Source organism: Galleria mellonella, unplaced genomic scaffold, assembly GCF_026898425.1.
Source record: "Galleria mellonella isolate WM207_F2 unplaced genomic scaffold, CSIRO_AGI_GalMel_v1 utg718, whole genome shotgun sequence".
Taxonomy (NCBI): domain Eukaryota; kingdom Metazoa; phylum Arthropoda; class Insecta; order Lepidoptera; family Pyralidae; genus Galleria; species Galleria mellonella.
Genome location: NW_026442143.1, coordinates 141,058 through 165,168, shown reverse-complemented (window position 1 = coordinate 165,168; position 24,111 = coordinate 141,058). Strand labels below are relative to the sequence as shown.

The 24,111-nt window shown below is 30.1% G+C and overlaps 1 protein-coding gene across 7 annotated transcripts in view; it reads left to right on the top strand.

The window, feature by feature from the left end:
• Nucleotides 1-24,111, top strand: part of LOC128202038 (dual 3',5'-cyclic-AMP and -GMP phosphodiesterase 11-like) — a 177,013-nt gene that overhangs the window by 36,398 nt on the left and 116,504 nt on the right. For 3 of the 7 annotated variants that reach the window (XM_052900872.1, XM_052900870.1, XM_052900865.1), the window contains exons 2-3: nt 4,209-4,251; nt 19,714-19,797. In XM_052900872.1, the coding sequence (XP_052756832.1) occupies nt 19,782-19,797 (16 nt within the window). In that variant the 5' untranslated portion in view covers nt 4,209-4,251; nt 19,714-19,781. Of the gene's footprint in view, nt 1-4,208; nt 4,252-19,713; nt 19,798-24,111 lie in introns of those variants that run through there. The other 4 variants (XM_052900874.1, XM_052900871.1, XM_052900866.1 and 1 more) reach the window with 2 other exon arrangements.

Below are 24,111 nucleotides of genomic sequence, written 5' to 3'. Positions count from 1 at the left end.
TCTATTTACAACTATAGAGAAACCACTAGAATGCAAATTGGCTCTACATGACTTCTCGATTTTACAGCGAAAGATTGGCAAGACTTGGCACCATTATTTAAAATGGAATGTTTTTGATGATATAGTTTTACATCAACTGTTGTTTCATAATTTGTTCCACTTATATTTTGGCTACTGTCATTTATATTATTATGTTTACTTAATAATAACCACTTATTTTACTAATCCAATCGTTTGTCTAATTTGTTCTTAATAAATAAAAATGAATCTAAGCGCAAGACTCGAGAACGTCTGGATCATTCTGGTATTTTTTTTTTCAAATAATACTTAAAGTTTGAAGAAGATTCTTATGAATAAAGAAGGAGAAAATTACTGGAAAAAAAATCCACGTTTGGTTTTTTCCGATACAAAATCTACCTGCCAATTTAAACATTTCAATTAAATATTGACATCAAACACAATATAGCTTTTGACAGAACGACGTTTGTGGAGTTTACTAGTCAACAATAAAAGCGAAAGGTGATTGAGAGACAATATACGTCTGTCGTGCTATTCTCTAAAATTAACGCGGATTCTTGCATGAATGAGTCAATGACATCATCGTTTCTCGTAATATATCATTCCACTAGTGCTATTGTTACGAATGAAAGCAAAGCGAATTGATAAAAGATGCTTGAGACAGAATTTGAGATTACATGATCATACAATATTTTTTATTATAAATATAATAATGATAGTCACGATGGCTATCGAAATAAGTCCAGATTTACTTACAGTAGGTTCATATATATGAATTTAGGAGGCGCTATCTAAATTCTCACTTCCGTAGCTACTGATGATAATTTTTTCTTACCTATGGTATAAATGTGAAAATAAATGTTTGTCTGCTTGATTTATACTAATGGGATTGTTAAATTAAATTGATTTTTGCTAAGACAATATCAGACGCGCTTTTTTCAACCAATTTCAAAAAGAAGGAGGTTCAAATTCGGTTGTATTTTTTCATGTTTATTCAGGTTCCATAGAAGTTTATATTTTAATTTTTTTTTAAATTATTTTAAATTGGTTCAGTAGTTATGAAAACAAAATAACTACTCGTAGTTTGATTTTTTTCGTGATACAAACTCTTCAATTATTCAGTTTCCACATGCAAAAGTGAAAAGGGAATGCAAAAATAGCAATTGTAATAATATCATTTTTGATTAACTAATAAACCTAATATTGTAATATGTACCTATAAAACTATTAATACTCATATTTTAGGTGTCATTGTTATTAAACCTTAGTTTTCAGATAAAAGGAGGTACTGAAATTTTCTGACATGTCTATATATAGAAAGTCTGTGTTAGATTTGTTTATGATACATATACCTAAACAAATCTAACACAGAAACGCTTAAACTTCCAATAGATATAAAATAACGTGGTTCATAATAAATGTGAGGGATTGATGACGCTCATGCTTTACCCTCAAGTCGGGACAATGACCTCGTGAACTTCCACCCCGGAATGTTTTAGCGTACTTCCGAAATCTGTTTGTTTTTTACGTACCTATTTTTATTTTTATTGTCATTCCTAAACAATGTAATGGCACCAATTTCCTTTTACTTAAAATGAATAAGAAAACCCATTAAAAACATAAAACGTAAAAAAAGAGTCAAGTCTTGCAATGTAGTTCTTTTGCTATAAAAAGTTATGATTTCCTTTTACTTAGAATGTATAATAAATACAGAAACAAGATTGCCATGATAAAAACATTTCATTATTGTCACGGAAATCTGATTTTTGTTTTAAAATAAACGATAGTTTTTTTTTATTGTTTTGAAAATCAGAGATCCCCATTATAGGCAGATTTATATAAGTAATAGTTGTGCCTATTATTTTATCTGTCTTGTATCTGAATAATACGAGTAGGAGTACCTATTTTAATTAACTTGCTTTATTATACTTCTTTATACCTTATAAAATATCTTTATACCTAATTTTTTTACAAAGTTTCTATTATGGACACCATACCGATATTTTATTATCCAATTTGCCTACTAGTTTTTGTAGTTATACTTACAGTTTTATATTTGTTGGGAATTATCCGTTTTTTTTTTAGATAAAATTGTTGTATTCTATGTTCATCGTGTTTCGTGTAAGACCTACCATTACATTGAATTATATCTTTGTATCTATCTGAATTCAATTTTTAAAATCGTTGATTGTCAGAGACTCTATCTGTACTAATAATATTATTAAGTAATACAGTTTCAACATATCTGCTTTAAAATCATGGGTTATGAATAAATATTTTTATCGTTTTTATACTTATGCTAGTATTTTATTTTTATTATATATATGGTTATTTGTTTATATTTATATTATTTTTATATATTAAATGACTCTTTTTGCTTTGCGGTTGCAGTTATTTAATAATATTAATAATTTAATAATATCCAAGGACCTTTTTCAGGACTTGTATAATATTCATCTCATTTTCGCATATCCATATTTGTCTTTTATTTCATTATCCATCTCTCATTCATCACATTTATTATCTTTTTATTGTTACTCTCTCCTTACCATTCGTTTTATTTCATGCATCAGATCTTATATTTTGCTTTTATGATTGATATCTTGGAAACTATATAGGCCTTTGTTTATACTTTTTGTATTATTTATTACCTTGGTTTTCTTTTTAGTTTTCATTCTATCTACGTAGATATATAGTTAGTAAGATGGAATAGGTCATCCCTTCCATTCCCGTGAGTGTCGTAAGAGACGACTAAGCGAATTTATTGATCGAAGGACAAGCAGTAGCATCCCTCTGAAAACATCATCAAATCCTAACTACGGTTGCCAAACGTCTGCTAAGCGTGGTAACGACTGCAAAACCTCCGTTATGGGGGAGGCTTATGTTCAGCAGTGGACAGTTAATGACTGATATGATGATATTGGTGTAGTAAGCTGGTACTTTAGCACAACAAAAATTCTATAAAAGCCGTGGTTTTCTATATCGTTATTTAATACAGTCCCATACTGTGTATGTAGTGTTGACTAAATGGATACCTACCTATAATGTTTAAGTACGATTGTCTCTATTGTTGTTTAGAAAACAATAAACGGAATCCCAACCACTTCAATAGGTGCCTCTACATGAATAGAAAATAATCTACACGTTTCCTTTTTGCAAGTTCGTAGGGGAATTGTTGTACCTATTTCTAATCCATTAGTAATCCTAGTATTAGTATATATGTTTGGATGGATATTTGTTGCTATTTTCACGTAAAAACTACTGAACAGATTTAAGTGAAATTTGGTACACAGATAGGATATACTCTTAGTACATAGGCGAAACCGCTGGTAATATTATAAATATGAAAATGAGTTGGTTTATTAATTTGTTACTTTTTGTTATTTTATTTAACTGATCAATAAATCATCAAGAAATTTGGTATTATATATTATTATTGGGATGGGACATTGGCTACTTTTTATCTCAGTTAATCGGACGAAGTCGCAGGTAAAACGTAATTTAGTAAATAAAAACATAAAACTTCTGATTTCTTTTGCTTTTTATAAAAACGAGGAGTTTGTTTTATAATCAGGACAATTTTTAGCTGTTTGACGAAGTTATTCAGCCATAAGATCAAAGTTGGTGTTAGGGACCACAATTCATAAACATAAAACGAATATTTCTTTGGCTACAGTTCCTCTCTTCTCGTCTGATCGTTTCTAAATTTAGGTTTTTATTTGATGCTTTATTTGTATTTTGTTTGTTATTTTTTAATGACAAATAATAGATAGTTTTTGTTTGATTTATAATCCTGGCTTCTATGTAGTTGTAGCTAATCTAACGTATGTATTTATAAGTTACTAAGGTTACTTATTAAAGTTTTAATTTATATAAAAAAAAACAAAGATTTTTATTTAAACTAGGTTTTCAATATCATTATTTTAAACTACTTCCCGAATTAAATTCAATAAGCTATTAGGCACATTCTATAAAAATTAAACAAGTATTAATGGTTATGAATACTTATTTCAATTTTTTTTATAGTTTAGGTAACTTTTTAAGTTTAAGTTTTATATTCCACTTGTATGCATAATCAATGTTCAAGGCTACTATATAATATTATAATGTAAACAAAATGACGTACTATAATTAAACGAAACGTGGTTCTGTTTTCTAGATATTTAGACGTACCTATTTATTTTTTTCAGATTTCATTACAATAAAGAGTCGTTTCGCTCGATTAAAATATTGGTAAGTCTAATATCTTTGTTTACATAACCGTTTTTAAATTTAATAAAAATTTGAATGCGGGAGACCAGAATAACGCCCTTTGATTAAAAATAGAATCATCGAAATTGATTGTATTATATATTTGTTATTAAAATCAAATTTGGTTATGGTAAAATTAGAAGGCGAGAGACCGGTTCTTTTTCGATTCTAAGATTTTATTTCACAAAAAAACCTACTTAAATTGTGGCAAAACCCGTTATTTCGGGTTAAAAAAACATCTAAATCGATTTTGGTAATATTTCTATAGTAGCAATCTGTTAGTATATCCTTTCAGATTAAAAAGAGATTGTGTTTTAAAAAAAAAAACTGTTTCAATAATGGCGTTCCAGCTATTTTATTTAAAAACTAAAGTATTAAATCGATTTTGATGAAATTTATATGGAACCAATCTGTAAGTGTATATATAATTAGATAAAAAAAGATTTTTCCAAATCTGAATCGATTTATCTGTATATATTAACTGACAGAGTTAAGAGGTAACAAACATAAAAATATATATATTTGTTTAAATCGTATTTCTTTTGTTCTGTATTTGTTTTAAATGCTATCTGTGCTAATTACCTAATCCTATCTGGAGTCATTCATATTTACAACAACTGAACTTTTTATTAACATTATTGTATTTTGTAAAGTTTTTTTTACTTATGGCACCTTATTGGCTAAACCAATCATCATGAAATTTCATATCATTATTTCAGCCTGTATGTATCCACTGCTGAATATAGGCTTTCTCCAATACCTTCCGACATGTAAGGCCCTTCGCTTTTCACATTGAGGGCCACACCTTATTGGTTCTTTTTGTTGGAGAGTTTGTGCCCATAAGTCATCACGCTGGGCAAGCAAGACAAGGAGATTTTCGTTTTTTTTTTTTTTAATGGATGATAATAATTATATATATTAGTACTTTAGATTTGTTACTAAATTTCTTGCGTGTTTCCATGGCACTTCATGAATAATAAATCTATATTTAAAATACTGTTATTGGCACTGTAAGGTCTATTGTTGTAAAACTCTATATTGTATTATTTTTTTTTGTAAATGACTGTTTGTTGCCATAAATAAATAAATAATGCAATGGTAATACCGCCTGCGCTAATGGTATACGCTGGCGGGGCACCAGTGAAGGATGATAAGTAAGGATGTAAAGACAGGTCAGTTAGCCCATCGTGATAACCAACATATTCCAGTCACACGGACATTGACACTAAAAACTAATAATTAAATAAAATAAAATAATACTATAAAAGATAAAATTATGAAACGAGAAAACGTCACGTAACACGTAACCGTTCTATTTGGGTAAATCAACTGTGACAACCTTACGCCTATTCCAGATCAGTGAGTAATTTATAGATGGCTAAACCCAAATTTATTGCCCGTAAATTAATTAGATTCTGGTTTAGGCTTGACTTCACAAAATAATTAAATTGCAATTATAAGTCTAATAATAATATTTCACTCGAGGGAGTTTTTGTGCAAAAATCGTCTATTTAGTTATATGGTTATCTCTGTTCCAGTCGTGTTCACCGAAATCAAAGATGAAGCTGTGCTTGCCTATGGTTTTGTTTAAATGTGAATGAAATGATGGGTACAGAAAAGATTTTTTTTCATCCAAAAGGCAAATTTGATATTGGATTTTTAAGTGACTTTCCAAACGAAGAGGTTCTAACATATTTACTATTTTGCCATTTAAAAATTTAGTTATAGAATATTTAATTATACTAGGTATGTGTATAGTTTATCACGGCAGGAAGTGCTAGACATTTAACCCAAAGGGGTACTAAACTAACCTAGTTACCGTCTCACCTAGTACACGTGTGCTTGACAAAGTTATAATATTACTGTTAACGACGATTTCGCAAACTAACATTTTTGTACAATTTGTTTTTATATTTATATTTATATATTATATTGTTATATATATATATATATATATATATATATATATATATATATATATATATTTAATTTGGCATATGTTGTTTTGGACAATTTTCTTTATGTGTCTCTGAATATATAACTGAAGTAGACGTGTAGTTTTAATTGTTCTTCAGAATTACTAATAGTAAAGAAGATACTTACATATACTCGTACATACATGGTACGAATTCCTATTTCATGTTAGATTTTTTTTGTTTCATAAACTTTGAATGACAAATTGGCTGAAGGCCCATTTGATGGACAGTATTATTATTAAGATGTATCATTGTTTTTCAGAAAACATTCGGTATAACGTAATTTCAACCGAAAACCATTTTCATATTCGTACATATATCAACCACGTGCACATGAGATTGCTTTAGTAAAGCCTTTCGCCTTTTTCCATTCTCGAATCCACCTATGTAGGTATGCAAAGGGAGTAAAATTGGAGGGAAGGAAAGCATTTACTCACCCACGGCAAATGGTTTAGGGAAGGGTAAAGTCCTTTATGAACCGGACCGCGTTTATATGCGTAAATGGAGGAATAACAGGCATTCAACGCTAGGAACTTGTGTTTCCATATAATTTAGTATCATTTTTTTGTTTAAATTTTTACTTAATGTTTAATTTTTTTTGTAAAGTTTCAATAAAAGGTTATATATATTTCTAATTTTATGATCTATAAAGTTTAATCACAGTATCACAAAGACTGTGAGATTAATTTAGGTATATATCAAAAACTGTGTCAATTTAAATTTTCGATTAAATTTTCAATGATAAAAATACCAATAATTTATAAACCATATTAACCAAATGATCCCGGTAGACTCGCCCGCTACCATGTTGGTTTATATGGTAATATGCTCGGCGAAATGTAAGCATGTCGAATGTTACGATCACAACAGCAAACATTCAAAATGCCTATGACTACCCCATTAGGAATTATAGTCGGATAATATTTATTTAGTTGATTTTTTAACTTTATAATTACAATTGTTATATGGATTTACTACTGTTACTTTTAATACTGTATTTTATACAGAATATGGTAATGGAAATATTATATATTAATATATGAATGGATAACCGTTTAGATTAGCAATATAAATGATATTTATATTACCTATTACATAGACACACTTTAGTACATACAAGAATAACAGGATATAGCAATTTCAAGGAAATTGTAATAAATTAAAAAATATATAGATTATTTTTCTCTTAATACCTTCTTACTTACACTTAATAATAGCTAGTTTTTTTCTCTAAATAACGTGGTATCAATATACTAGTTTTATATGTATCTACATATGACAATAATACAGATTAATATAACATTACATATTATGAGATAAATTTCTGTACATAAAAACAGGAAACGTCATAAAGTAATAAAATATTATTCGCTCAATGAAATAATATTAACATACGTTGTAGTCAAATTTTAATAGGATCAGTATGAATCAACTTGATATATTATGTCAATATTTGCTTCATTCTCATCTAGCCGCACGTGGTGAGCTGGAAACTAGTTTCATTGCCAATTTAGCATGTATTAATCCGAGTCCCGTTTAATTTCCTGTTCTATGCGAGTTCCACGGAATCCCTTCTAAATTAACTGAACATAAAGCCGCACTGTAGCTTAATAAATGCACTGCAATCCCTATATATTTGTATAGGTGTCGTTTATATTGAAAATTGACAAGGTAGGACAAAAGTTTTATTAACTGGTCAGATATGTTAATTAAAAATATATACAAAAGGAATAATATTAAAAAAACTTTCCAAGATACACAAATCAATGCTTTCACAGGTCACAAAATGATTGCTTTTTAAATTGGAATTTTATCCTTTTAACTTGTTTTTTTTTTTTTCTTATACAGCTTATTAAAAACTGCCGCCATTATTTTAATGTATTTTGTTTATCTCATTTTTAATGAATATTAAATTTTGCACTTTCAAATTATTGTATTTAAAATAATATATCAATTTCTTCTTGATGATAATCTGATATACACTTTACGAGTTGTATGCATAAAATGTAATGTTTTCTTAGTTTTTATTTTTTTATTTTTAGCAGACTACTAGGCACTAATTATAAAAGTAAAATAGACAAATTTGATATTTGATGATTTTCGCACACAGGCACAGACGACGCTAGAGAAAAGTTGTTTTATTTTTGTTTTGTAAACGATATTTGCTGGCATTGACATTACATACGTAAGCGTTACGTTACTTGAACATAGCATCGTATAGTAAGAACGTATAAAACCCTTGTAACTCGTGCTCTTGCACTTTACCTGTTTGTTTAATTGTATTATTTTGTAATTCATAGACCTAAGTGATAACATTTTATTAATTACCGTAAGCTAGAATAATATGCTGCAATAGATTCAGCCTTGTTAAAAAAATTTATGGAAATTTATCCTTTTAGCTAAAAAATAATAAAAATAAGATTGTTTCAGTATTAGTAATAGATTATACAAGAAAGTCGCGCAAAAATTAGTCAACAAATGAGTCTGGGGACATGCCAGGAAAAATATTTTTTTTTAATTATCATATACGTATTATACCTATTTAAATACTTATCGTGACTCATTGGTTTATTGATTCACCCATTAATGCATAGTCTAATCAGTTAGGAATGGAACCTTGAAACTTTTAATAATACTTTTTCTTTTGATGACATATTTAGGCCATTCACGAAGTAAAGATTTTTCGAATTTTCCACGGAAATGGAAAATGTCGAGTTCGCACGGACAAAACCGCGGTATAAAGCTTGCTATTAAAAATCATTAGTAGTAAAACATATCACTTTTGTTATCAACGTGTCCATTCGTAAACCACTCACATAGCACCTCGTCATAATAGAAGCGAGATAATGTTCATTACAGATATTAGTGTTACAACCGGCTTTCAGTACCTACTGTGAGTGTAAATAAACAAAATATACTCGTATCTCCAAAGCATCGCGTCGTAATTAACGCATGTGACAGTCTGTAATCATTACCATGATCACTGGAAATACACATAAATCAGTATTCACGTTTATTTCTAGCGAGAAGTCCAGTACTGGTGATTTGACTTTTCATTTCATTATATTTTTACACTAGCTGAATCCCATGGCTTCACTCGCGTGTATCAGTATATAAAGTATTAGTATTCTATATGCTAAGTTAGGATATAATCTACCTGTGTACCAAATTTCATTTAAACCCATTCAATAGTATTTACACGAAAGAATAACAAACGTCTATCTATCTATTCATCCGTCATTATAAACTTTGTCATTTATTATATTAAAAGGACTAGTTGTATATCGTCGCTTCGCTCGAGCGAATCAGTATATAAAATATTCTATATGCTAAGTTAGGACATAATCTATCTAAATTTCATTTAAATAGGTTCAATAGTTTATACGTGAAAAACTAACAATCATCCAACTCTCTATTCACCCTTTATTATAAACTTTCACATTTATAATATTAATAAGATTTGACAGTTCAGGTTTTCAGTGGAATAATTTTATCTGATTAGCCTAAGGGATTGCAATCGTAAGTCGGTATATTTTATGTTCATGAGTAGCCTTTTGTATTGGTCTGAGTGTTTTCTATGTATCATATGTATGTATTTAAAAAAATATGTTTACGTATATCTATCACTTCTTAGGTGCCCATAGTACAAGCTCTGCGGGGGGGAAGGGATTATTAGTAATGGGGTCAAATAGCCCATTACTAGCAATATACCCTGTTAGGACGATCTCCACGTGGTTCCCCCTGGAAACCATTGTGGCTAATTCTAGTTGAATTCGTCAGGATGGGCTATCTGACCTGCTTTCATCCTCATCAGTCATCTATCACTGGTGCTCCGCCAGTGTATACCGGAAGCGCAGACGAGGTTACCATACCATTATATAAAAAAGAATAAAACAAAACTACAAGCTCTGCTTAGTCTAGATATGTAATACATTTAATATTACGTCTTGTTATATATATTCATTTATTGTATTCATATTGTATTTATATCAATATATACGATATTTTTTTAATGATTATTTAAGTATGACTAGACAGTTTATTATTATGTATTATGTGACAAAATCTTATTAATTTACAGTTTATACAACTGATAGTAGTAAAATTAGTTATTTTATTATTATATTATATCATTAGTTATTATAAAGATTTATAAAAATTTAAGAACATTACACACTGTATTGTAAGAACAATCGGATCTTGGTCCTGCATAGTGCTGAAATTAGTCAAACATTCTCGACAAAAGTACAGCCGAACTGAAGGCCTCCTTTTTTGAAGTCGATTGAAAATAACTTTTTTTGTTTGAGGTTACTTAAATGAAGTTTATTTTGATTTTAGCAATATATAATATTCTTAACTCTCTTGGTGTAAATCAATTTTTTTACTAGGAATACATAATAGTATAAGAATAATAAAAAAAAAACAGATATAAGTAATAATATCTTACAGACAGTAATGTTCTCTTATTAAAAAGATTGATAATCTAGCAGTATATCAAATTTTGTTAAAGTTCATTCAGCCATTTGATCGTTATTTGGTACTAAATACAAACATTTAAGCCTCTTTACAACCTTTCCCTTTAGACATAATATAAGTAGGAAGTCACCTCACATTACTCCTGGTTAAAAGGATAATTTACTTAGGAATATATCCACGGAGGGTGCTTTAAGTACCCATAGCTGTAATATCCTTGGAATAGTGAGTGCTTCGGTGTAAGTGTCGTCCCTTGTAATCATCGATTAAATGCAATTAAGCTTGTAGGCGGGGTGCTTTCCAGTGGATTAAAGAATTTAATCTAGATATCAGGATCGGATATCGAAAAAACGAGCAATTGGATGACCTATAACATTTTAGTGTGTTAGAATGGTTTTATGGTTTGTGATGATGGATTTGGGAGACTTTGTACAGAAGTCGATTGCTTGGGTACCTCCCATTCTTGTTCCAACCGTAAAGCAGTTGTGTTTGCATGGATGTGTTTCGGTTTGAAGGGTGGGATATGGCGTGAATTTACTGAGTACAGAGGAATAACACCTGAGTCCTCAGGAATGGCAACGCATGGGGGGTATCATGGGTGAAACAGTATACTCTGTTATGTCCATGGTACTGCTCATGTCTATAGGTGACGGTTACCACTTTCCATCAAGTGGGCCGTCAGTTGTATAAAAAAAAGTAGTATTTTAATAAATTATTAATTGATTGTAAGCTATTTCATTAAAATTAATATTAATAAAGAGTGTGAATAGAAATAAAAATATCCCATGTTTTAATTTCTTTATTTTTTATGCAATTTGGATTGTCAAGTAAGCTAACGATCCAATTAATGGAAAGTGGCAACAGTTGTTTATAGATAAGAACAGCTAATGGCAATAAATAAACTCTGAAACCCATGGTACCCTTCATGTATTGACATTCCTGAGGATTAAAATAGTACCAAAATACAATAATTAATTATATTAAATGAATAAGAAAAGCCATTTAAGAGTGATTTTTTCCTTTTATGTAAATATTTCTTTTACAACTTATCAAAAGTTACTGCAGTATCACAGCAAATTTAATATTCATATTATTTTGTCATCAATAATGTAGTGCATTAATAGTCACATAATTGTTGTGGTCATTTATATGATGACTGATGGGGATTTTCTCACATAGATCAATAAAACAGTTATCATTTGACCAATTACATTCCTGGAATCTACCGTTTGCGTCTCTACGAAGAAATAATTTTCCTTGTTATACAATTTTTTCAATTGTTCACTTTACTGACAAGAATAATATCTAGACTTCCAGAAGGAAAATTGTTTCCGTAAGTAACACATACAACGACGTTAAATATGTGTGTCATATAATGTTAACATCTGATGGAGTCTCTAGTGAACGTAAATTAAATACGGAGACCGATTCTGAGGCGCTATTTTACTAAATCTATTATATCCTAACCTATATTTTACTTTGATAATTTGATAATTGTTTTTGGACCATTTTAAAATAAACTTACAATAATTTTGAATTAAATTTATTAGAAACTTACTTCATATTGGTCTTTAATGTGAAGATTTTCCTGTGATATATTGAAATTTTAATTTTTAAGATAGATTTAGAGAAATAGCGTCTGTAGTCGACCCCTTTGTTAATTAACTAAATAGATTCAAACGAAGTCAGTAAGTTTCTTAATGGCTACGATGAATTAATAGAGCTATGAATATGCTTAGGATTATCCGTGCATAGTATAGACGGGTAAACTGAAGTTAAGTGATAGTGAGTTTATACTGAAAATGCTTCTAACTACACGATCTAAGTTTACAGTCGTGAGTGTATTTAATATATTTTCATTGCAAATTTTCATTTGATACTTAGGATAATATATAGTTTTTATGACGATCGATTAAGCCATTAAAATGCCAGAAGGTCACAAACTGACATTCAGATTTATAATATTGGTAAGGATATACAAGCTGTGACCTTAGCTGCTGCATTCTCTCAATTTTGAAACAAAGTATTTTATATTTTAATACAGAATATAAAAATTCCGCATTAAATCGTTTAAGTAAAAAACATCCAAAAATTTTAGGTCGTACAAATATTCGCACCTATTTGTAAGATAATTATATATTATCCAATTACTTCCTAGCAATCATTGAATAAAGTGTATGAATAAATGAATATAGTTTATTTATCTTATAATATATAGAGCATACTCGTTAAATAACACAATATATACGATAGATACATTTGTATATATTGCTATAATTTATAAGGCGTAATAATGTAATTATTTATGAGTTTTGTTGCGGAAATGAAAATATATTTTAGGTTAACATTTTCAATAGAGATAAAAGCAACGAAACAAAATTAATCAATTGTAACTAAATTTGGTACATAGATTTAGTTATTTGGGGCGTAGCAAAGTTCAGTAATTTATCATAGAGTATTTGTAACTACCTACTAAAGTTCTATTTTCCCGGCTCTCTGGCTTAGAGGGTTGTTCTTGTAAGAATAAGCTTGTAATTTAAATCAGACGTTGGACATAAACTTTTGTTTGAATACATAAGTGACGTCAAAACTTTACAAAGGTTTTGAAAAAATAATAAAGAAATCTCATTCCGTCTCTTTGTCTGGTCTCTTTGAATTCAAGATCTTTTTGACTTACTAAAGTGATCTAATTAGATATTTTTAATATAGAGTAATATAGAGGAATCTAAATAATATTAATGATACATTATATAAAACTATTATATATTAAATTAATAATTGTTATTATATCTAATTATATGTATAATATTATATTAAATAATTACGATTATTATTTTTTCCAAAGAAGATTGACGGTAGGCAAGCGGCTGGTCAAAAAACTAAGCCAAATCTTTTTGTAATATGGATAAAAAAAACATATTACGCCAACCCCATATAATAATTGGGATAAGTGTAGGAAGAAGAAGAAGAATGATGATTATTATTTCTATTATACTATTTTAGTCTACCTATCATCAACATCATCGTATCAACCTTAAATTGTCTACTGCTGTACATAAGCCTCCCCTTGGGGGGGGGGGGGGGGGTTGTCAGTAGTTGCTATGCTTAGCAGGTGATTTGGTAACCATAGGTTTTAAAGACGTTTTAAGAGGGACGCTGCTGTCCATCACTCGCCCTCCTTTAGTTGTCTCTTACGGCACCCACGGGAAAGGAAGATGTGCCTATTCTATGCCGGGACCATACGCCCATAGATTACTTATTGGATGGTGTTTGATAAAATTCGAGGTTGTGATAATCCATTTTCACATATAGAGTAGTTTTACCCGTGACTTCATCTGCGTGACTCGAATATATTTGTTGATTGGATGATGTAGCCTATGTTCTTCTCCGTCTTATATAGTACGTATGTGCAAAAATTACATTCTTTATAACCCAGTAGGGTTAGCCGTTAAAATGTAAGAAATAAAACCACTTACACATTTATAATATTAGTAAGGATTTATTACCACAGTTCGACGAGTTACTTTTAAGAGAAGACAAACATTCGCTTATAAACGACGTCGCAAGTTGTTCCTAGTATTTAATAATCCAATAAAAAAAACACTCCATTGATAACAAACCTTAATTTTTTCCGAAAACCGGATCTATATTACGAGTATATAATGATATTATTTTCTGATATTACTTTTTTGATATTACTTTCATGTAAAAACTCATTTAGGCAGAGACAAATTGCCTTTAAGCTTATAAAGCGTGACTTGACATCCAAAATAAGGAGGATCTCAATTCGTCTGATTTTTTGCGACATGTTACGTAATCACTCATATGCTACCGATCCTGAACCAATTTTCATAATTATTTTTCTAATATATTCAATTTGCCTCCATGTTAGTCTTATCTTAATTTTGTGATGATTGAACGTGCCGTTTTTCTTTGTAGAGCAAAACTGCTTGTCGCGAAGCAAATCAACGTGTAGACACGCGATTCTGTGTTTATTTCCAATATCGGATATCTACATCTCGACGTTCATTGTCACTTTCTTTTGTTATCGACGAATTTAAAAAAAGCTGGTAGTCCTAAATTCTGTTGTTCCTATATTCTTATTATTACCTTATACATCAATTATTTATAAACTGACTCGGAAAAATCTTTTTTAGTTGAAAGAATATAGGTACTTTTATATTGGTCCATTAAAATTTTGTCAAAATAGGTTTACTAATTTAGTTTCTAAATCCAAATTCCTAGTTTTGCCACGATTGAAATCGTTTTTTGTAGAACATAATTTTAAAATATGTATTCAGCATTGCGGAATAAAGTGTGTTTACTTTTTTTTAAGTCAAAAGTTGATATCTAAAGTACATGCGTTACTATGCTATATCTATTTTAATCTATATATCTATTATTGACATAATAATTAATTGGTGAATAATCTAAATGGGCAATTACTAGATACAATACAGTAGATATCTTGTTAAATATAGACATGTACATTTCTAGATTGGTCATTTTGGTGACGACAATTTCACTTATTTTTTATTACATGATCATTTAATGGAAAGTGAAGGCTAGACATACGAGTATATCACATAACTATCGTGCGAAAATTTCACCAATATGAGAACAAATATATGTATTTCAGAAAGAGTTATAAAAAAGTATAACGTCGATTGTATTATTTGACTCGGAATGGCATACAGCCTAATGATCTACCTAATGGAAAATAAAGTCATCTGCAGTCATGGAAAGTACAATGAATATCATAGTATACTCAGTGACACCCATGGTTATCCACTGCAATGCCATTTTGGGGAACTAAGACGGTATACTTTCGTACCCTGTATTTTATTGCCAAACCTCTTCAAAGCGAAACACAGCTGAGCAAGCATAGTTGATTTTCAGTAGAAATATTTTATTTATATATTTAAACTTTATTGACCAATAAAATGTGGTACAAAAGGCGAACTTAATGTTATAGGTTTCTTTACCAGTCAACTTTTAGGATGTACAGAGATAGTCGATGGCGGTTTAAAAGAAAAGAAAATAATTTATATTTTAGTATAAGATGGCAATAAGCATTCATAAAATAAACATTCATATTAATACAGTATTTATATATAATATTAATACCTACATATAAAAATATACATGTACACATACGCATGATGAATTACTGCCTATTTGATTACTTGAAATACGTATGGTACAATGGTACCCAAGTAGACAATAAAAGGTAATCAACTTTTGAAGTCACTGAAAAGTAAACAAAGAAAATTATTTTAAGGTATTATTTTTTTATTTCATCAACGCAAGTACATTGTATTTTTCTAATTAAACATACCAAAAGTAAAAAAGTTTTAATTGCTTTATCGTGTCAACGCAAAATTTCTTACAGTTTGATATCCATCTCGTTAATTAAGTGGTTTAGTATAAAAATGTTTATCCATCTATTCTATTTCATAGAATGACATACTATTCGTCGTAGGTAGACAGTGTTAATTGCTATGCAATTAACGTTAGCACGTCATACTGTAATAGCAATGTAATACAATTTCCAGGCAATTTACTGTTGTATCCTCAAACTGTGATGCTTACATAATAATACAAACGTATAGTATGCTATATTTACTAGAATGTCCATGTCATGTGTAATTTAGCCTATCGTGGCAAATTTATCAGAAACTAACCACGATGATTCCTAAGGGGCCGCGTGGAGATCGACCAATACACTCTTCTTTAAATACATATAATATTGTATGATTATGATTTATTTATAATTTAAACTGAGTTAGATACAATTTTTTTTTTGTATAATGTGAATGTATCGCGTGACATTTTCGCCGATTTTGACCCATTTTGATTTCGATTCTCTTTACATTTCTTTCACTCTTAGTCTTACTCTTAACTACATGCTAATTTTGTATTAATTAAAGTCAGTGTTTTTTTTTTTTTGCAAAGGAAAATCTTTTTGTAATTGATTTATACTAGTACCAGAGGGAGACTTTGTACAAAAGTCATTTGCTTTGATACCTCTGTCCCATTTGTGTTTCTACCGTGCAGTAGTTGTGTTTGCATGACTGTGTTTCGATTTGAAGGGTGGGATATGGCAGTGAATTTACAGGGTACAGAGAAATAATACCTGAGTCCTCAAGAATGGCAACGCATGGAGGATATCATGGGCGAAACAGTATACTCTGTTATGTCCATGGTACTGTTCATGTCTATAGGCGGTTGTCACTTTCTATCAGGTGCGCCGTCAACTTGTTTGCCATTGTAAGTTCCATAAAATAAAATAAATAAATAAAATACAAGTAGATTTTGCTGTGCAAAAATATGCAAAAGCACAATTGTTTTGGTGGTAGCACTGACGATCTGTTGCAGCGACTGCCCAATACTCAAAATAGACTGGAAGGAAGCAGCATCAATAACTATCTACTTATGCCCATAAATAACATCGAAATGCTTTTAACAATCCGATAAACAGTAAACAAGGGGGATTTAGATTGCAATTTCGCAAATAACATTAATAAATGACTAAAACAATAAAATGCGGCGACGGTTACCATTATCCGTGTAGGTGGGCCGTCAGTTTGTTAAAATTAAATTTTTTCTAAAGATTAATTTACTATTTTTTTAAGCAACCCTTAAATCTATATTAAAGTTATAATCTTTGACTGAGTGCTATTCTTTATCTGTGCCACACCTAAATATTGATATATATGATAACTCTTACTGCGTTAATCTCGACAATACTCAATGTTGTATACTGAAAGGTGTACAAACATTAACGTTTCGATGGCACGTTTACGTTTTCACTGTGAGTTTGTATGGAAATTAGAGTTTCTGAAATCGTCCGCTAGGGGCGCAGCTAAGTTTTAAACAGATAATTTAATACTACTGATTACGCAGTGTGAATCTCTCAAGGAAGATTATGTAGATTGTCTACTAATTTAATTATTAATCTTATAATTAAGCATACATAGTACGATTAATAAAATAAAATCATATATAGGAATACTTAAACATATTTAAATAAACAGTAAACCCCACGTTTTCTCTTCGTTAATATATACTAATATAAAGTACTTAACGTATGTTTTAATCTAGGACTTGGACTATGTTTCTTTAATATCTATTCAGCCGTTCAAGCAATATGGAAAAAATACGAACCGTGAGTTTGTTGTCAGTTTAGAACATTAACGACATAACGGCAAGTAAACAATGTTGTGATTGAAATGTTTTACTAGTTTTAAGTAAGTAACAACAGTTTTTTTTTATAATTTAGAACCTGTTAATGTTTGTTGAATTTTTGTTTGTTGTGACATCTATCGGTTCAATATGAAACTACCAAGTATGAGAGTAAATTCCAATTTTCCACCTATTCTTGGTAATAAGCCAGATGAAGTAATTTATCATTAATTAACTAGATGTCGCTAATAACATTAAAAAAACCAGATTATAGAATGATGTGACATTGCCGAGCATTTTTTTTTTTCTATTTTGTACTAAAATTTGTCTCCGCGAAATCGTACAAAAAAAATGGAATAGTGGTTATAACTACGTACTCGTATTAGTTAATAGTTAAATAGATTTATAACAACAAATTTATTGTGTTAATATGTTATATTTATGTGTATGTATATATATGTATAAATTTATTTATTTTGTAAATATTTATAATATTGATCGGTATGATACTTATTATTCTGCCAAGTTATATTAATTGGTGTATTCTTATGACATGTACGATACCACTGCCTTCAAGCGCTTTCTGTTTTTTACTTAATGGTTAGCTAGTAGACATTGCCATATGGTATTAAGATTACCATTTATACAATTTTTTATTGTACAATAAAGAATAAATAAATAAATAGTCCGAGAAAAAGTAATATTATGAGAGAACTTTGGATTTTAGATAATTTAATTTTAAGTTTTGGTAGTATGTAGGTAGACAAATGTTTTTTTCGCCGTCAGGCCAGGAGTAGTCGTTATTTAGTAAAACATAATAAACATATCTTAAGATTTGGGTACAATTAAAGATAATTTTATTTTAGAGACAATTTATTTCAAATTTGGGGATAAACAAATATCGCATTTGTCGGCTATCGGCTAAAATTAGGTACAACAATAAATGTGAAACCAGTGAAACCACGAAAAACGTGGTGTAACATATATATAATAGACATATCTGTAAGTAATTTCGAAGCGAACGTGTTGGCACGGTCAAAATTGGATTTCAACTATTCTGTTGTAGTAGAATGGAATTTTTTTTTTGTGTTTATTTTTAACATTATATCTAATTTCATATATTTTAACATCATATTCTAATTTGCCTTGCAATTAGATATTATGTTTATTAGATGGGAAATAGGGGCATTTTTATTTACGTTTGTGGCATTTAATAGGTTTTTTTGTATAGGTTAGTCATAATGGGTGGTATACCTACATATTATGATGTTGATGAAGTTGAAATCATAGTATTTGTAAATGGGGCTATCAAACTCCATTGTTAACAATCCCTTTCCTCCTGCGGAACATACGTTTAGCCAGTAATCGTCACGCTTGGCAGGCGGATTGGCAACCGCAGTTAGGCTTTTGGTGATGTTTTAACAGGGACGTTACTGTGCATCCCTCTACCATTAAATTCCCTTAATCGCCTCTTACGGCACTCACGGGAAAGGAAGAGGTGGCCTATTCTATGCCGGGACCACACGGCAATGCTTGAATGCATGATAGTAAACTGAGAAACATTAAGAAAAAAGATTTTAAATGTAAAGTACTTATTTTGCAAGAAATTTTCACAGAGTCACATTGAATTCAAAAATGTCCGGAACAATATGGTCATGTTGAGTGTTAGGTTCTCAACAATATTAAAAGTTGACAAATCGCTCTGGCTATCCCATATGTAATTATAGTCGCGAGTTATTATTATATATTGTTAACTCAAAGCCAAAATAGATGATTTGTAGTCATTAAAGTGGTTGTGTTTCTATTACAGGTGACATCGGCAAGCTGGCCTCGTCGTGCTCCGGGAGCCCGGCGGCTCCGCCGCCTGTTCAATGGCGCATGCGCAGAAAACCAGGTAACTATGCACCAACAATGTTTATTATTTATATAATCATCATAATCAGCCTATTATAGTCCTTTGCTGGACATAGGTCTCTCCCCCTAGCGCATGCCATGCACGAATTGTCTAGGAAATTCGAAATGAAAGAAGAGATCATTATCTTTATGGTCATGTCATCTTTCAAACAATCCATAAACTATAGATACTCCTTCAAAGAAAAGATACCTACAAACATTTTGTTAAGCGACTTCAACAAGGACGAGATCCCCTGACAAGTGGCAAGCGAATCCATGGAATCGTTATTGGAAGCCGAGATATCTTCATTAATTTTAAACCTCTCTTGATAATTCTTTTTGTATAGTAAAATCTTAAGTAATTTATATGAGATAGCGTATTGCGTGGTCATTGCTTGCGTGTCTAAGTCACGTGCGTAAGAAAACACGCATGACCGTTGATATTTACATAGATATCAACACATTTTACATTGTTATCTATGCATATGACTCTGAAATTATATGTTAACACCCTCTTTTTATCAAAGTACCTAAACAAATAAAATTGTGTTTTATTTGTGTAACGTGTGATTATATTTAATTAATCAGATATTGTTTGTGTTGTGTTAGGGAAATTTTCGCCAACTGCGCGCTCCTTGTAGATAATTGTCTAATGCAAATATTTTTAATTTTTAAAAATTGAAGGCTTTTTTTGGTTTGTATTAAATTAATAATAGTAAATTTAATAATATTTTTGTTATATTTACTAGTACGATAAAAATGAACGTGATTTCTAACGTATCTTTTTATTTATTTATAGAGGTAGTGTTAAGTTATTTCAGGTCATATGACTATTTTATTAAAGGGTAACAAGGCTTTGTTTTATTAAAATTTCATATTAAATAGTGTTTTTATATTTTTTTATTTTAATACTTTTAATAAGTAAGAAACTATTAGATACCAATTTTCTTAATTTAAAAGGAGGAAGATCCGTACGTAATAAACGAAAGCTCTTAACACTCGTACATAGTGTCTTCTGTGAATTTTATGACGATTTTCCTTGAGTTTTCCTTGAAAACTGTACAAACGTTAGGCAATACTTGAACATCTGGAAAAGTATCGGGCCAAATGATTCAGCAACCATTTGAGTGAAGATTGTGAAATACTCATAATTTCATTGAATAGGAACGGAACAATGAGTCACAAAATATTTATCTACTCTTATAAGATTATATATGATACACTTGCATGTATGCATTGGATTACTATTTTAATATATAAGAATAATATTATACATAGTAAAATAAAGATTTTAATATATCCTGTAATAACAATTCCTCCGTTTATAGTAGAATATTTTTTTTTAATATATCATGATATTAGCCATAGTATTTATTTTTTTATCCGTTTATTTTAAAAGACTTCAAAAGAAGGTTCGTTTTATTTTTGCATAAATCTGATCTGTTTTATTTATTTGTGAATGCAAATGGATAAATGTCTATGATATTATAATAGTTAGTACGAGTATCTATGTTTTAAGTAATTATAAAATAATATTACTAATAATAATACAAACTGTAGCCTTCATTTTGTTCGCGTGCCTGGAATAAAAAGTAACATATACCTTTATTCGCCCCAAATACATACAATGTATTTAAAGAAAGTCAAATTTTAATTTATAGTATAGAAACATGTATAAAATTATATTGTATTATATATAATATAATTGAATAGGTAAATAGGTATAATAAATTGTATAGCGTAATTATCCAAGCATATGAATTCGTATATAATTTTAATGAGAAATATAATGATGTAATAATATTTGCAAAGTGTGCTTAATTAAAGCGAAAAGGTTTTATGAGTTTAAGACGTAGAAATTTAGTCACAATTGTTACACGTTCCTTTTAATTACGCGTCAAGATAGTATCTGGTGATTACGAGTACATTTAGGTATCATAACACTAGAGTTATTAGTTGTGTCAAACGGTGAACGTCATCGCGCGAGCAATTTGTTTCTTGGACGTGACTTGTGCCCCCATGTTTTTGCATAATGTGGGACACAATGTTTTATTGTGTGTAACTGAAAATGGTAAATAATTGCAGATACGTATACAAATAAATAATTTTCCAATATTATCAACTAAGGATTAGGAATATTTTTCGGATTCAAAATTTAGAAGGTATATTAATTTTACTTTACTTTTTTGTTTTAATATTACACGATATTTTTGTCAATTGTGAATGAAAAACTAGTATCAGTAGTCATGTGAATAGAACATTGGTCAGTTGTACAAAAATTCATTCATTTTTGTTAAATTGCAAGTATGAAGTTTTGAAGGTAATATACGTACAGGCAAAAAAATGTTAATAAATTTACATATATAAAAATTGTAATCCTCGAGTGTTGGTATATCAGGATATTAATTTTTGTGTCATCTGAATAAAAATGTTCCTTAAATATAGAAACGTTAGTTGTACTAGCTTCTGCCCATTGGAGTGTTTTCAATATAGTAATTTACACAACAATACAGCAAAGTTGATGGGCTTTTAACAAAATTTGTTTGTATACGACTCGTAATAGCGTAGAAGTCGGGGAGGACGGGGGACTGTTAACACCTTTTAATTATTTGGTGCACAGTAACTCAGTTAAAATATTAATGAGGACTTAAATAATTAAGAGTGTGCTCCATAAAAAACTTATTGCAGTGGGGATAAAATTAGTATGAGATCAATTCGAGAATTACATCGTTTACGTCATGAATAAGAGGTAGGTAGTATTTGTTTGTTTGTATATGCATTTTATAATATCTGTACGTACAGAATTGAATCTAAAAAATATATTAGTCCCGACTCGTAAGGAATTCGAAACGGAACGGGAGATAATGGGTTGCGGGAAATGAGGGATTATACAAAATTTTACTCTGCTTAGTTATGTTCTATTCATTTAGATATTTATTTTATACAACTTAGAATTTAAAAAAAGCTGATTGCCCACCTGATGGCAAGTTAGTAACTATCGCCTATAGACATGAGCAGCACTATAAATATCACAGAATATACTGTGATGCCCACGAAGCCCTTCATGCGCTGCCATTCCCAGGGACTAGGGTGTAATGCACTCCGTATTTTGTAACATCACTGCCGTATCCTAATCTTCAAACCGCTATACAGATCTGTAAGCATAGTTGCTTAACGGCAGGAACACGAATGGGACCTCTAGTACCCAAGCAAACGACTTTTGTATAATGTCTTCTCCTGGTAAATCTGTAGTAACAAAATATAAACGAGAATAAAGAATGCACTGCAATATACGCATTATTATGCACTGTGTTTGTCAGACCGTAGAACTGCGGAAAATGAACAGCATGATATGAGAGAAGTTTTAATCGAAAACTGGAATAAATATGCGAGTGTAGTTTTAATTAGCACTTAATTCAGTAGACACAGTAAGTTTTGGATATAGGTATAAGGATTAGTTCGTTTTTGTCCAGACCCCGAATATATGATGAAAAATTTTGCGTCGCAAAACTGAATTAGAATTCTTAACGTAGAATTTTTGATATAAAGCTTAAGGAATTACGGTGATGCTATATGTGTATGTGTACTGTCGCTGTATGTACCAGAGGGAGACTTTGTACAAAAATCATCGACTTAGTTACCTCTATTCCATTCGTGTTTCTTCCATGAAGCAGTTGTGTTTGCATGGCTGTGTTTTGGTTTTAAGAATGGGATATGGCAATGAAATTACAGGGTACATACATATAACACAGTTCACAGGAATGGAAACGTATGAGAGCTATCATGGGTGACACATGGTACTGTTCATATCTGTAAGTGACCGTTACCACTTTTCATCAGATGCACAAAAAAAAAAAAAGAATGTACGTTAATAATAGTAAATATACACACATATACTGTGACTTCAAAGGGACCAGCGCCTGTGATCTGCGTGAGAAAACGTAATAAAGCATCAAGTCCAAGATAGAGTCAAATCAGCGGCCTGAAAGGTTTGATAATTTCAATTATTTTCTTAGCAGACAAGAAACTGTCATTTCTTGTCAGATACTTTCTAAGGAAAAGAAGGAACGATTCATTTCTATTGGTAACAATGGTTTTAGGTATATCTAAATTATCAGTTGGGTGGCCATAGAAGGTTGATTTTTACTTGTAATATTTAATTTAGTTAACAGTAGCTACAATTCCGCGGCTTCTCCTATGATTCGATACATAAAGGGTGTGTTTTGTGCTAAGATAGTATATACTCGTAACGTAACCGTGTACCAAATTTCATTCAAATCTATTTAGTGGTTTTTATAAGAAAAAGTAACAAACA